General features: G+C 54.2%; 1 protein-coding gene across 3 annotated transcripts; it reads right to left on the bottom strand.

The window, feature by feature from the left end:
* Nucleotides 1-1,140: 1,140 nt before the first annotated feature.
* CLK3 (CDC like kinase 3) lies at nucleotides 1,141-15,025 on the bottom strand. 3 transcript variants are annotated; one of them, XM_058033134.1, is made up of 13 exons: nucleotides 14,981-15,025; nucleotides 14,671-14,819; nucleotides 11,231-11,465; nucleotides 9,369-9,462; nucleotides 9,045-9,111; nucleotides 7,459-7,575; nucleotides 6,607-6,773; nucleotides 5,574-5,668; nucleotides 4,233-4,362; nucleotides 3,562-3,644; nucleotides 3,148-3,227; nucleotides 2,973-3,063; nucleotides 1,141-1,755 (listed from the first exon to the last, which is right to left on the bottom strand). In XM_058033134.1, the coding sequence occupies exons 2-13, from the start codon at nucleotides 14,817-14,819 to the stop codon at nucleotides 1,570-1,572; spliced, it is 1,494 nt and encodes a 497-aa protein (XP_057889117.1). In that variant the 5' UTR covers nucleotides 14,981-15,025; the 3' UTR covers nucleotides 1,141-1,569. The 3 variants fall into 3 exon arrangements, with proteins under 3 accessions (XP_057889117.1, XP_057889118.1, XP_057889119.1); XM_058033135.1 differs by lacking the exon at nucleotides 14,981-15,025 and having other exon boundaries at nucleotides 11,231-11,628; nucleotides 14,671-14,740; XM_058033136.1 differs by lacking the exons at nucleotides 9,045-9,111; nucleotides 9,369-9,462; nucleotides 11,231-11,465; nucleotides 14,671-14,819; nucleotides 14,981-15,025 and adding an exon at nucleotides 8,443-8,462.
* Nucleotides 15,026-15,365: the final 340 nt, after the last annotated feature.

Here is a 15,365-nt window from a genome sequence, read left to right as displayed (position 1 = left end):
GAGCTTTCCCTGCTTGGAAAGAAGGAATTACAGGGTCTGGCCTGGGAGTGTGGAGGGCCCAGGAGGCTGCTGAGCCTTGGCTCACCCCGAGGCCTGGCCCCTGCACGTTGCCATATCTACCTCAGCAGGACCAGGGGCTGTGCCCTGGCTGGGCAGCCCTGGTTCCCCTCAGCTGCTCTGGGGCACTGCTGCCCTGGGGGGCTCTGCCCTCCATCCTGGGCACAGGGGTGCCCCACGCTTCAGCACCCGCCAGGCTGTGCTTCTGACTGGGCCAGGACAGCAGTGTGCTGGGCACTCACAGCACAAACACAAGGTTTCCCTCTGCCTTTTTTTGGTTTTTTTGGCTGTTTCCTTGGATCTTCACCCAGGAGCAGCAGCAGGTTAAAGAAAGGTTGTTGCTGTAGTCAGTGTTAGCTTTAGTCCCCTTCCTTTCACTCTCTTTGCTCAAGACACTCAGTAGGAGACTTGCTGTTTCAATTTCTGCTTTCTGCAGGTTTTTCCTGCCCTTTCTGGGTTTGGCTGTTGAACTGTAGCTTGTACACACGGAGCAGGGGCAGGGCAGGGCTAGTCCAGGCTGCAGCTGCCCTGCTGGAAGGCACTGGGGCAGGTGCTGGTGGTTTTGCAGGGATGGAGCTCTGGGAAGCACCAAGGCCCTGGTTCTTGCCAGCCTTGAAATGCTTCCCCACCCTGAATATAAAAATGAAGTGAACAGTGTTGCACAACAGGGGGGTTCAGCCCCTGGTGTAAGGAATGTGGGGTGTGCTCACTGCCTGCTAGATTTGGGTATTTGGCTGTACTTGCCCTCACTGCAGCTGTTTCTTGGCTTCACACATCTGGAATGTGAGGTACCAGCTCTTCTGGAGCACTCAGAGTCCCAGCACAGCTCTGGGTGTCCCCATCACCATCCCCCTGGTGCCAGGGTTCATTCCAGGAGGGAGCAGTGTTGTTGTGGCTGTGTTTGGGATGTTCCCAGCCCCAGCAGCTGCCCCTGGAGCTGCTCTGGGCCCGCTCTGGTGACAGGTGCCAATCACTGCGCCCTGGCACTGCTTGGTGACCCCATTTGTGACCTGATGTTTGTAACGACCAATTCCTGCCACTGCGGGGGACCATGCCCTGAAATAAAGTGCAACTCTTCATGTGTGCTATTGTGTGCAGCTGTTTATTTGTCTGCTCTCCTTCTAGAACCTTCTGCTGCCACAGCAGGCACCGGGCCACTCCTCCTCACTGATTCCAGGTGAATTTTCTCCATCTCCCTCTTCCTTTGCACAAGAGGCAACACAACCCTACACCCACCTACCAGGGAAGTATCAAACAATAAGAAACACTTTATTTTAACTTTACAACATATAAATAGACAAATCTGTGCTTTCCAACAGAGCTTCCCTTCCCCCTCTCCTCCCAGGGTCCTTGTGGCAGTGCCCCAGCCCCTGCGGACTCGGGGAGGGGAGTGGGGCTGAGCTGCAGAGGCCGGTGGGCTCCATCTTGTAGGATCCATCCTGAGGGATCCATCTGGTAGGATCCATCTTGTAGGATCCACCCCGAGGGATCCACCCCGAAGGATCCCGGCCGTCATCTGCTCAGGTCCCGGCTGGCGCCGCGCCCGCACAGCATCCGCTCCTCTGCCGAGAGCCCGGCAAAGAAAGGGTGCAGGAGGGCCTCGGAGAACGTGATCCTCTTGGAGGGGTCGAATTCCAGCATCCTCCTCATCAGGTCAAAGAGCTGAGCGTGCTCCAGGGAGTCGTGCAGCATGTAGGTCTGAAAGGGACAGGGACACGGGCTCAGCCCCTGCCTGGGCAGGGCAGCCTCCCACCCCAAATATAGCATCCCATCCCAAATATAGCATCCCATCCCAAATACAGCATCCCATCCCAAATATAGCATCCCACCCCAAATACAGCATCCCATCCCAAATATAGCATCCCACCCCAAATACAGCATCCCACCCCAAATACAGCCTCCCTCCCCAAATACAGCATCCCCTAGGGCAGCCTCCCACCCCAAATCCAGCATCCCCCTGGACTGCTTCCCATCCCAAATACAGCATCCCACCCCAAATACAGCATCCCCCAGGGCAGCCTCCCATCCTAAATATAGTGTCCCATCCCAAATATAGCATCCCATCCCAAATACAGCATCCCCTAGGGCAGCCTCCCATCCCAAATACAGCATCCCCCACTGCCCTAATATTCAGGAACTCTAGAGCCAAGGCTGCTTCCTATCCTAAGTACAGCATCCCCCAGCACTTCCCATCCCAAACACAGCATCCCCCACTGCCCTGATACCCACAGGGACTCAGGAACCCTGGACTAGGGCTGCCTCTCATCCCAAATACAGCATCCCATCCCAAATACAGCATCCCCCTGGACTGCTTCCTATCCCAAATACAGCATCCCCCAGGACAGCCTCCCATCCCAAATACAGCATCCCATCCCAAATACAGCATCCCCCTGGACAGCCTCCCATCCCAAATACAGCATCCCATCCCAAATAGAGCATCCCATCCCAAATAGAGCATCCCCCAGGGCAGCTTCCCATCCCAAATACAGCATCCCCTAGGGCAGCCTCCCATCCCAAATACAGCATCCCATCCTAAATATAGCACTCCATCCCAAACACAGCATCCCCCACTGCCCTGATACCCACAGGGACTCAGGAACCCTGGACTAGGGCTGCCTCCCATCCCAAATACAGCATCCCATCCCAAATACAGCATCCCCAACCCTGGGGCCAAGGCTGCTTCCCATCCCAAACACAGCAAACACTGCCCTGATGCCCGCAGGGACTCAGGAACCCTGGGCCAGGGCAGCCTCCCACCCCAAACACATCATTCCCCTTTCCCTGATCCCCATCCTGCCCTATCCAGAGCAGGCTCCCTGCAGATGAGAGCTGGGGCTCCCTGCCAAGCAGTCCCAAAGGGAATTGCAGCCCTGAGCCCCAGCCCTGCCCCAGGGAGGGAGGGGAGCAGCACCCACCCGCAGGGGTTTGCAGTTCTCCTGGACGTATCTGCCGTCGGACGTGTTCTCATCCCACACCAGGCTGCCATTGTGGAAGTATTTCTGCTTCCTGCATGGGAAAGGTGGGGTCAGGCAGGAGCTCTCCCTCCCTGCAGGTGGTGGTGCCTGGCTGAGCTCAGGACCGGGCTCTTACCGAGTTTTGTGGACCATGTGGGATGGGAGCGGCCCCAGGATCTTCTCCATCATGACAAGGTGCTCTCGGTTCTCGTGGGTCTGCAAAGGAGCACAGCAGTGGTGGGTCAGAGCTCGGGGAGCTGGTGACAAAAGGTTTGTCACCTCTGCAGGGACAGGGAGAAAGGATTCCACCAGGTCCTATCCAACTTTTCACGTTTTGCTTTTCCCTTTCTTCAGAGAACAGACATAACCAAAACTCAGAAGTGATCCCAACTCTGTCCTTCCAGCAAGGCACTCCTCAAACCAGCCCTTTTCCAGGCCTCATTTTCACACTCAGCCTCTCATTTTCAGTGCTTGATCTGTGTTTCCCTCCCCTTCACCTAATCCTGAGCCCTTCTGGACACAAAGGGTTCTCAGGGAACAAGAATCCTACCTGGAAGAGCGTGAAGCCACGGTAATACTCAAACAGAATGCAGCCAGTGCTCCAGACATCACAGGGCTGTGCCCAGCCCAGCTCTGCAAAAAAAACCAAATTAACTCTGTGCTCCCAGCTGTCATGGACATACTCTATGAAAAATCCTTTTCTTAGGATTTTTCCTCCTGAGAAGCTGAGAGGCCTCAGAAACAAAATGTAAACATTGATTATCTGCTGCTGTGGAATGCAACAGCTGGATCTGTGATTGGTCTCATGAGATTGTTTATAATTAATGGCCACTCACAGTCTGGCTGTCTCAGACTCTCTGTTCAGTCACAAGATTTTATTATCATTCCATTATTTTTCTATTCCTTTCAAGCCTTCTGATAAAATCCTTTCTTTTAGCATAGTTTTAATATATCATTTTATTTTAATTTATCATAAAATAATAAATCAGCCTTCTGAAACATGGAGTCAAGATTCCCATCTCTTCCCTCATCCTGGGACCCCTGTGAACACCTCCACAGCCAACAACCCCCACCACATTCCTCCTTGGTGAAACCACAGGGATTCCACACTGAAATTACCCACAAGACCTAGACACTGGAAATTCCACACTAGAAATGATCTGCCCAAGAGCTGGAGCGTTCCCAGGCTGGTTCCCCATGCCCAGAAGGTGCAGCTCTCACCCAGGATCACTTCTGGGGGCCGGTAGTGCCGCGTGGCCACGATGGTGGTGTGGTGCTCGTGGTCGAAGGTGGCGCTGCCAAAGTCGGCCACGCGGATGCTCGTGTTCCGGATGGACTTCTGCTCACAGCTCTGCAGGAAAAGCACAAGGATGAGCTGGGACAGGAGCTCCAGGGGCTGGGCTGTGCCTCCTCACAGGGAGAGGAGCTCCAGGGGCTGGGCTGAGCCTCTTCACAGGGATGGAGCTGGCAGAGGAGATCCAGGGGCTCGGCTGTGCCTCCTCGCAGGGAGAGGAGCTCCAGGGGCTGGGCTGTGCCTCCTCACAGGGATGGAGCTGGGAGAGGAGCTCCAGGCGCTGGGCTGAGCCTCTTCACAGGGATGGAGCTGGGAGAGGAGATCCAGGGGCTGGGCTGTGCCTCCTTGCAGGGATGGAGCTGTGGAGCTCTGAGAAGCCCCCAAAATGCTGCTCTGCACCTCCTCACAGGGATAGAGCTCTGAAGAGCACCTGGACTGATCCTCTGCAGCTCCTCACAGAGATGGAGCTGTGGAGCTCTGAGGAACCCCAAAGTGCTGGTCTGTGCCTCCTCACAGGGATGGATCGCCAGGCTCTGAGGAACCCCAGGAGCTCTGGTCTGTGCCTCCTCACAGGGATGCAGCTGTGAGAGGAGCTCTGAGGAGCACCAGGAGTTCTGGTCTACATCTCCTCACAGGGATGGAGCTCTGAGAAGCCCCAAACTGCTGGTCTGCACTTCCTCCAGAGCTCTTTCCTCACAGGGATGGAGCTCTGAGGAGCCCTGGGAGTGCTGCTCTGCATCTCCTCACAGGGATGGAGCTCTGAGGAGCACCCAGAGTGATCCTCTGCACCTCCTCAGAGGGATGGATCTGTGGAGCTCTGAGGAACCCCAAGAGCTCTGGTCTGCAACTCCTCACAGGGATGGAGCTGTGGAGCTCCAGGAGTGCTGGTCTGTGCCTCCTCACGGGGATGGAAGGAACTGTGGAGCTCTGAGGAACCCCAGGAGCTCTGCTCTGCACCTCCTCAAAGGGATGGAGCTGTGGAGCTCTGAGGAGCCCCAAAGTGCTGGTCTGTGCCTCCTCACAGGGATGGAGCTGTGGAGCTCCAAGCTCTGAGGATCCCCAGAGCAGCATTATGGAAAATCCCTGCACACTCTGGGCAGCCTTAAGGCTTTTGGAAGGCACAGCAGGAAGAAGAGCTCTGCCTTCCACCTTGTTGCCACTTCCCAGGCTCTGAGGACCGGGACAGAGCAGGGAAGATCCAATTTCTGCAGGGAGGGATAAAGGCAGCCTGTTCCTGTGCAGCCAGTGCTCCCTGGGACAGAACCCACCTTGTTCTCGTTGTACAGAGTGTCAAAATCCGAGTTGACAAACAGGATGTTTTCTGGCTTGAGGTCAGTGTGAGTCAGCTGGTTGTCGTGTAGAACTGCACAGAGGGAGGAGGAAAACATCTCTCTAAGCACCAGCAGGGCACTGCTCTGCCCAGCCCAGTGCCAGTGCCCCCAGCCTGTGGGGGTCACTTGTCACAGACATATTTCATGAAAAATTCTTTTGACAGGATTTTTCTCCTGAGAAGCTGAGAAGCCTCAGAGGAAAAGAAAAACAATAATTATCTGCTGCTGTGGAATGCAACAGGTGCATCTTTCATTGGTCTATGTGAGTTGATGACCAATCACAGGTCCAGCTGTGTTGGGCCTCTGGTCAGTCACAAGATTTTATTACCATTCCTTTTCATTTCTAGCATTCTGATGAAATCCTTTCTTCTATTCTTTTAGTATAGTTTTAGTATATAATTTTCTTCTAATATATATATGAAAACATATAATATATATATATATATATATATATATATATATATATATATATATATATATTCAATATATTATATACATTACTAATATAATATAATATAATATAATATAATATAATATAATATAATATAATATAATATAATATAATATAATATAATATAATATAATATATCAATTATATAATATATAATATATAATATGTAATATGTAATATATAATAGTGTAATGTAATATATTATATTATATTATATTATATTATATTATATTATATTATATTATATTATATTATATTATATTATATTATATTATATTATATTATATTATATTATATTATATTATATTATATTATATTATATTATATTATATCATATTACATTATATTATATTATATTATATCATATTACATTATATTATACCATAATGTAATGTAATGTAATGTAATGTAATGTATTATATATCACAAAATAATAATTCAGTCCCCTGAAGCATGGACTCAAGATTGCCATCTCTTCCCTCATGCTGGCCCCCCTGTGAGCCCCCCACCACCACTCACATCTCAGGGCATGGCACAGCTGGTAGGCCATGTGCCGGATCTGTGGCAGGGGGTAGGGCTGGAAGTTGTTCTCCTTCAGGAACTCGAAGGTGTTCTTGCCCAGCAGCTCAAAGGCGATGCACATGTGGCCGTGGAAGTTGAACCAGTCCGACATGAGGACGCACAGGCTGTGCAGGGAGAGAGAGAGGCAGGGCTTAGCCACCTTTAAGGGATGATCAGGACAGCTCTTGTGGTCTTCTGGCCACCTCAGGAGTGGCTGGGGAGCAGAGCTGCCTCTGCAGCACAGCAACCCAGGGAGATGCTTCAAGCTCCCCAGCTCCCCAGCAGAGGAATGGGGCCAGTTTCCCTCACCCAACCCTCAGCCCCGTGCTGCTCTGTGTGCCAGGTTACCCCAGCTCCTGTGGGACAGGGCAGTGAGGAATGGGGCCAGTTCCCCCTCACCCCAACCCTCAGCCTGTGCTGCTCTGTGTGCCAGGTTACCCCAGCTCCTGTGGGACAGGGCAGTAAGGAATGGGGCCAGTTCCCCCTCACCCCAACCCTCAGCCTGTGCTGCTCTGTGTGCCAGGTTACCCCAGCTCCTGTGGGACAGGGCAGTAAGGAATGGGGCCAGTTCCCCCTCACCCAATGCTCAGCCTGTGCTGCTCTGTGTGCCAGGTTACCCCAGCTCCTGTGGGACAGGGCAGTGAGGAATGGGGCCACTTTCCCTCACCCAACCCTCAGCCCGTGCTGCTCCGTGTGCCAGGTTACCCCAGCTCCTGTGGGACAGGGCAGTGAGGAATGGGGCCACTTTCCCTCACCCCATCCTCAGCCCCGTGCTGCTCCGTGTGCCAGGACGTGGCACTGGGAACTCACAATTTGTTCTCCTTGTCCTTCTCTTTGATTTTCTTCAGGACGTTGATTTCCAGCCTGGCAGCCTCTCTGTACTTCCCAACGTTCTTTATGATCTTCAGTGCCACCTGGGACTTGCCTCTGCAAGGGAGGAGACACAGGGATGGAGTCAGAGACAGAACTGTGTGCTCAGCCCACGGGGAGAGGCACATCCAGGCACCACTTGTCCTAACAAAGCTCTGCCAGCTCTCCTTGCAGCTTGGGCAGTGGCTAATTGGCACTGCCAATTAGTGAAAGGTCACTGCTGGCCATCACCCCCAAGGGACACTCCTGACACAGCTCTGTGTGACCCCAGGGCCACCCTGGGAGGCAGCAGAGCCCTGCAGCAAACTGAGCCCAGGGCTTGGGGCCAGAGCAGGGGTCAGAAGAGCACAGGGGTCAGATGTAACCACGGGGGAGGTGAAAGGGGACAATGGAGAGGAGCCCTGGCAGATCAGGAGGTCACAGGGGCCACCCCTCAGCAGGAACTCCCTGCAGAACAGCCTTCTGTGGTGGGGCTCAGAGGGTCAGAGGGTGTCAGATCAGGGAGAAGCTCTTCCCCAGAGGGTGCTGGGCACTGAGCAGGTGCCCCAGGGAATGGGCACAGCCCTGAGGCTCCAGGGCAACGCTCTCAGGAGGGTACAGGGTGGGATTGCTGGGGTGTCATGCAGGGCTGGGAGCTGCACTTGGATGACTGGTGTGGGTCCCTTCCAGCTCAGGATATTCCACTATTCCATTCCTCTATTTTATATATATATATAAATAAAATATATCCTATGTTCCTCTATTCTATTCTAAAAATAGAATATTAGAATATTCTTAGACTATTACAATATTCTAATATTCAATTCTACAAATGGAATGGAATGGAATGGAATGGAATGGAATGGAATGGAATGGAATGGAATGGAATGGAATGCTTCCCTTAACACACCAGCCTGTAAATTCTGGTCAGGGAAAGGAGCCCACCTGGCATGGTCCACACACTCCACCACTTTTCCCTTGGGGTCCCTTCCTGATCAGGATATTCCTCTATTCTATTCTATTCTATTCTATTCTATTCTATTCTATTCTATTCTATTCTATTCTATTCTATTCTATTCTATTCTATTCTATTCTATTCTATTCCATTCCATTCCATTCCATTCCATTCCATTCCATTCCATTCCTAGAATATTAGAATATTTGAAAATTCTACTTCATTCTAGACTATTAAAATATTCTGATACTCTATTCTAAGAACAGACAAGGAGAGAGAAGACGAGAAGGAGGAGAAGGAGGAGAAGGAGGAGAAGGAGGAGAAGGAGGAGAAGGAGGAGAAGGAGGAGAAGGAGGAGAAGGAGGAGAAGGAGGAGAAGGAGGAGAAGGAGGAGAAGGAGGAGAAGGAGGAGAAGGAGGAGAGAATGCTTCCCTTAACACACCAGCCTGTAAATTCTGGAGCTTTCCCCTTCCCTCGCTCTGAGGAGGGCAGTGACACATGGAAGGTGACAAACTCAGTCCCGTGAGCCCAGGGGGAACTGCCATGTGTGTGGGTGTGGCATGAAGGGCCAGATGCAAGGAAAGGAGCCCACCTGGCATGGTCCACACACTCCACCACCTTCCCAAAAGTGCCTTCACCGAGGCTGCCCACGATTTCATCTAGGAGAGAAAACAGGAGGGGGTGTGATCCCGGGGGGCCGGGGCAGAGCTGGGCTCCTGCCACTTCACACCAACAAAACCTCAGAGCAACCAAAACAACCGTCTGTCACCGCTACACTCTTTACAGCTCAAGCCTCTGCCTCGGGCCAGTTATGCTCAGTAAATGAACCACTAGAGACCCCTCCAGTAGAGGCCAGAGAGCTCTGGGCTAACCCGGGGTAAAAGTAGAGGTAAAGTTTTACGAAAGGTGGCTGTACATCGCTCTTGAAGCCAATCGCCGATCCTGCACACCAGGTGACCTTCCTTGTCATCTTCCACGCTCCTGCTGCGCTTACTGCTCTGCTGGCTCCTCTGCACTCACCCCCCCAGGGCGGGCAGTCAAAGGTTGCAGGGACGACGGGGCCGCCGGTGGGTGGATTTTCCAGATGCCAGCATTTCATAAGGCACACGGCATGTATATAAACGATAGGGATATTGCAAGGGACACGTCAAGACACAGAACTGACTTCAAAACAGAAAAGTCATCAACAGCTACAGGTACGGCAAGAAAACTCGGCTCTCATTAGCTAGCTCGGCCTCCAGGGCAGGGAAATGCCCTCCTCTTCCAGGGTGGGGAGCTGCAGGAGGAATCCTCTGTTCCCCACGGAGGATGCACGGCAGGAGGAGGCCTTGGCCAGCACAACGTCACCTCTGGGCTGGCAAGCGCTCAGTTTGGACAGGCTGCCCAGCAGAAGCCACAGTAGCAGGTTTTTTCCCCTCTTTGTTCCTCAAGCAATGCAGCTCCAGGTGCCCAGAGCTGTGTCCTGCCCTGCCCCTTCTGAAGAGAAACTTTGTGCCACGCTGAGCTTAAATCCGCGTGGCTGCTCGCAGACCCGCTGGGGCGCACCGGCCTTTTTGGAACTGGGAGAGCTTTAGGAACAGGACAGGGAAATCAATCCCCAGGGAACACTTCAGGCACGCTCTGAGGTGATGTTCACACCCTGCTACTGGCAAGCTTCTACTGGAAAACCAGCCCAAGGTTCCTGCAAGGTCCACAAAGCGAGCTGTCCTAATTCCTCACCTTGTTCTAGTCTGCTTTCAAAATAGTTACAATCCCTGCAGCCAAAGGAATTCAGGGAAACCTCAGCATTTCCATGCCTCAGCTTCTAGCAGGCTTTTCTGTGCCCCTCGCTCCCCCCAGCAGGTCCAAAATAATGAGCTAAGATCAAAACTCCCCAAAAAATCAGAGGAGAAGGTGGGAGGAGAGCTGGGAGAGCTGTGAGGTGTTGGAGGGCTGAGCTCCTGCCGGTCCAGACCTGCACAGCATCACCACCACACACCCCAGCACAGCCCTGCCTCCCTCAACACCCCAATTCCACAGTCAGCTGGAGAGGAACCAAAAGGAGGAGCTCAGAAGTTCCCAGATTAACCAGCTGTGGGATCAGAGCCCATCCCTCAGCTGTGGTCACATTTCAGGTGGGAGGGGAGCGCTCCTCCTCACGGGAGGGAAGAGCTGAAGGAGGGAAGAGCTGAAGGGCTCTGACACCTCCCACCACTTCCAGAGCAGGCCTGGGACCGGCCCCCACCCAGCTGCAGACATTCCCAGTTAATCCCGGGAAGGAATGCTGCATTTCAGAGTGAAGTGTGCAGGAAGCGGAAATCCAAGTGGCAAAGAGGACACACACGTACCCTCAGAAGGTGGGACACTCTCTGAGAACTGACAGGGCGTAAAATCAGCTCTGGAGAGCCAGGCTGACCGATCCCACCTGCAAGGGGATCCAGGAAGGAAGCCAAACCGAGGAATGCTGCCCCAAACCTCCCCAGAAGCAGCAGCAGCCGCGGGCAGAAGCGAATCCCTGGCCACGGGGAGCAGGGCTGGCCCCGGGCCGAGGCACCACGTGAGTGCCACTGGAAGCTCTCCCTGATCCCCTCCCTGGCCCTACGGAACACAGGCTCAGCTCCCTCACGGATTAATTTAAGGCAAAACCCCACAGCCACGAGCACAGCACAGATGGGGGAGTGAGGCGAAGAACTCCACAACAAACACAGCGACAGGATCGAGGTACTCACCGGAGCGCTGGAACGGGGCTGGAAGGAGGCAAGAACAGTTAGAGCCGAGCTCGCAGCGGGTGCTACTCACCGAGGAGGCGCTGCTACAAGACCTGCTCCTGCGGCGGCGGCAGTGCTGCTGCTGCTGCTGCTGCTGCTGCTGTGGGTAGCGCCGGGGCCGCTGCTGGTGCTGCCCCCGGCCCCGGGAGCGCCGCCAGGGCCGCCGGGCTGGGCAGAAATCCTGCCCCAGGGACGGGCTGCGCTCCTCCAGCCGGCACGCATCGCTGTCCCGCCGGCAGCGCCGCTGGTACGGCATCCTCTCATGGCTGTGGCACAGAAACAGCGCCCTTAAAGCCTGGCTGGGAACGCTGGAACAGTCCCGGGCAGCCACAGGGAAAAGCAAGGCACAGCTTCCCCAAGGGTATGCTGGGATTCATATTCTCTGAACCTCAGAGAAAGGAAAAACAATTCGCATCTCATTCGCTGCTCCTGTGTTTGTGCAAAAAGCAGAATACAATATAAAGGTTGTTTACCCGAAGTGATGGTGTTTTATTTCTGTTCCAGATTGCAATGCAAGACGTTTTCCATTCCCATCTGTATGGCAGATTACCTTTGTCAAATCGGCAGCTTGCCTTATCTCTGAGTGACCACATTCACACCTCCCTGGGAGGGGACATTGCTGATAACAGCCATTGAATGTCCCTGCATGGCTGATAAGAACTATAACATCCCATTGGGAGATGTGAGCCCAGAGGGAGGAGCCAAGCATTGCTACCCAGATATAATCCAGAGGTTTTGAGACACCAGCACGGCTTTCTGCACGGGATTCCCCAGAGGAGCAGCAGCTGCCTCTTCTTCCACTGGATCTCCAGAGGAAGAATACATCCTTCTCTACAGATCCCCCTGCTCCAACAGAACCACCCCTGACACTGCAGGAGGGCTGAGCCACAATTCCAATGGCACTGCCGCCAACACCCTGACCCACAGGGTGTCAGGTTGGGCTCTGACTCTGTCAGTGTTGTTCTAATGTACTCCATTGTTTATTTTATCCTTTTATTTCTTTTTCTTTCTCTATTAAATAACTGTTATTTCCTGCTCCCATATCTTTGCCTGAGAGCCCCTTAAATGAAAATTTATAGCAATTCGGAGGGGTTTACATTCTCCATTTCACGGGAGGCTACTGCCTTCCTTAGCAGACTCCTGTCTTTCCAAACAAGGACAATTTCCTTGGCCTGTCAGGGCCAAGTGTGTGTCTGTGTGTGTGTATGTGGAGACTGTCAGCTAACAGCCACGAGATGCTGTGCAAGTGAGGAGCACTTCAGTACCCAGCAGATTCAATTTAGATGTAATGAAACACAGTGTAATATATTATAATAATATAGTATAAAGTAATAATAATAAATAAAAATATAATAAAGTAAAATAATATAGTGTAATAAGGTAATTAATTAGCCTTCTGATAGAATAAAATCCTCCTCATCATTTCTCCCTGCCACGGGGATAATCCTATTCCCACAGCCCCACTGAGGCTGAGTCATTGAATGCCAGTGTCAGGACTCTGGAACCCCAAGGGACACCCCAACAATGCCACCCCATCTCCTGGGCAGCCTGTTCAGTCCATTCTCTGGAGAAAATCAGCTTTTCCTAACGTCCACCCCTGACACAGCTCCCTGCTGTCCCCTGGGTCCTGTCACCATGCAGAAATCCTCCTGCTCCCACTCCCTGTGCCAGGAGCTTCAAATCTTTCTGCACCTCACCCTCTGACCACTGGGGAGGAGTTCTGGAGAGAAAACAGTGAGGCAGGGCCACATTTTAAGGAGCTGGGGGAAAACCACACTCTTGAGAGAGAGATAGGGCTCCAGCTGGGCTGCTTTGCTGTGCACCCCATCCCAAGGCCAGGCTGGACAGGGCTTGGAGCACCCTGGGACAGTGGAAGGTGTCCCTGCCCGTGGCACTGGATGGGCTTTAAGGTCCCTTCCAACACTCCACATCACCTGAGCCACTGTGCCACCACACTCAGGTGTTTGTCACTGCTCCTCCTCCCTTGGGGACGTGTCTCATTAGCTCTTAACCCAGCGTGGAGCAGCAGCAGCAGGGCTCTGCTCTGGTTGTCACCCCGGGGGGACAGCAGGTCCCAGGGCTCCCAGCCCTCGGCGTTCACACACAGAGACAGCAGCTCCACGGATCATCAGCAGGAGCCAGAAGGAAAATCTGTCCCCAACTCCTGCTCCTTGAGCAACAACCTCCCAGGACACAGCGGGCAAACTCTGCACCAGGAGAGCTCAGACCCGGCTCAGCTGTGCAGGCACTGACCCACAGGAGGTTTTGGGACCACTGGGTACACCTCCCTGCTTCCATCCCCAAAACACGAGTGCCTTCCCTAGCAGATCTCACTGGAGGCTTGCTTCACACCCCCTTGAGAAGGGAGCTGCGTTCTAGGTGGAAGATGTTGCAATTTGGAATGAAAGCAGAGCTTTGGCTCCCTGGTGATAACCCTGGGGATAACCCCAGGTCGGTGCTGTCACCCAGCAACAGCTTCAGCCAAGACCTTCAGCCTGGAAATGGGAATTTCTGCTGTTTGCACCTCCCTGCCCTGCCAACAACCAGCTCTGCTGCTGCTGGCAGCTTCGTGGGCACTGTGGGGGCATCCCAGAGTGGGGCAAATTCCAGACTGTGCTGGGGCAGCCGTGGCTCTTGGTTATAGCTGAAATACCCAAACACAACCCACAGCTCTGTCCAGCACCAGCCCAGACACTCCTCGTGTGCTTTGGGGGCACACAGGAAGCAGAAATAATAATAATAAACCTGAAGGACTCAGGTCTCCTCAAAGAGGCTGACACTGAAGGGACAGACCTGTTTTCACCCAACAAAAGCCAGCTTTCATCCAAATCTGCTCCAAATTACCCATCAGATGGAAACAAAAAAGGGGAGAAGCGCGCCAGCTCTATTTCACAATCCACCTCCTCCAAGTAAACAAAAGCCTGGCTGGGGAGAGAAATTAATCTAGAGAGCATTTCAGGAATTCAAAGATGAGCTCAGCTCCTGCCTGGCTGCACCTGCCCAGTCCAACCAGTGCAGCCACAGCAGCCCCAGCGGCTCCGGCCACTGTTCCAGAACCCCCCTCTCATCCGTCCCGCTCCCAGCCCCGAACCGTCCCTGTGGAAAGGCCGGACAAAGAGAGGACCGAAGGTAAAATCCCGAAGCAAAGCAGGAGGGATGGGTTATAGCAGCCGGATCCTCCAGCTGGGATCCTTTCTGAGGCGAGGGAGGAGCGCGGCCGCTTTAAATCTGCGTTTAATCCTGTCAGAGAGAAGCGGGCTGTCAGGAAAGCCTTTAATGCCTGCGCAGCATGGAAACGTGATTCCAGGGCAGGCGGCTGCTCCTCACCACCACAGCCACGGCTCCGGGAGAACTTCGGGAAGGGTGAAGAGCAGGAAAACCACAGACAGACAGACAAGTAAACCCTTTCCTTCCACCCTAGGAGCTTAGGGGTTTCAATCAGCAGCCGGGTTTTTCGGGCAGCGCTCTCACCTCCTGGAGCGCGATCTGCGGGCGAGCTCCCTGCGGGGCGGGTAGCGCAGCCTGCCCTCACACTCCCGGCTCCGCGACCGCCGCCGCTTCCAGCGGTGCCCCGGCTCGCCGTCCTGCTCCGGGGACCGCAGCCTCCTGCAGTGATGCATCTGCGGGACGGGACACGGCGGGCTCAGGCCGCTGGCCCCGGAGCCTCGGCCCGGCCCGGCGGATGTGGGGCCGTTGTTACCCGCTCCGCGCCCGCCGCCCTCGCGTCCCCTCCCTCCGTGTGTGTGTCCCGGTGTGTCCCGGTGTGTGTCCCCGGCCTCACCGCCGCCGCTGCGGCCGCGCTCGGCGAGTGCGGCCCGGCCCGGCCCCTGCGGCCCCGCAGCGCCGCCGCTTCCGCTTCCCGGGCGGGTTAAACCCGCCCCGCCGGGCCCGGCCCGCCTCGGAGCCGCGGCGGGGGCGGCGCCGCGCTGAGGGGAGCGGCGCGGGGTGAACCGGGCTGGGAGAGGGGGTGGCGGTGTGGGTCCGCCTCAGCCTGTGCTTCGTCACCGCCACCATCCTCACCCTCAGCATGGCTTCCTCCCTGTGGTGGGACTGCTCACCATGGTCATCCTCACCAGGGCCATCCTCACCTCAGCACTGCCTCCTCACCATGGTCATCTTCACTGCAGCACGGCTTCCTCCCCATGGTGGGACTCCTCACCATGGCC

Source organism: Melospiza georgiana, chromosome 13, assembly GCF_028018845.1.
Source record: "Melospiza georgiana isolate bMelGeo1 chromosome 13, bMelGeo1.pri, whole genome shotgun sequence".
Taxonomy (NCBI): Eukaryota; Metazoa; Chordata; class Aves; order Passeriformes; family Passerellidae; genus Melospiza; species Melospiza georgiana.
This window is presented reverse-complemented; position numbering and strand designations above follow the sequence as displayed.

Excerpts from the sequence above, each read along its gene's own strand:
- CLK3 (XM_058033134.1), bottom strand. The coding sequence starts at position 14,819 with ATGCATCACTGCAGGAGGCTGCGGTCCCCGGAGCAGGACGGCGAGCCG. Across the intron at positions 5,669-6,606 it reads GCTGTGCCATGCCCTGAGAT|TTCTACACGACAACCAGCTG; the intron begins GTGAGTGGTGGT and ends CCCTCTGTGCAG. Across the intron at positions 4,363-5,573 it reads CTCTGTACAACGAGAACAAG|AGCTGTGAGCAGAAGTCCAT; the intron begins GTGGGTTCTGTC and ends CTTTTCCTGCAG.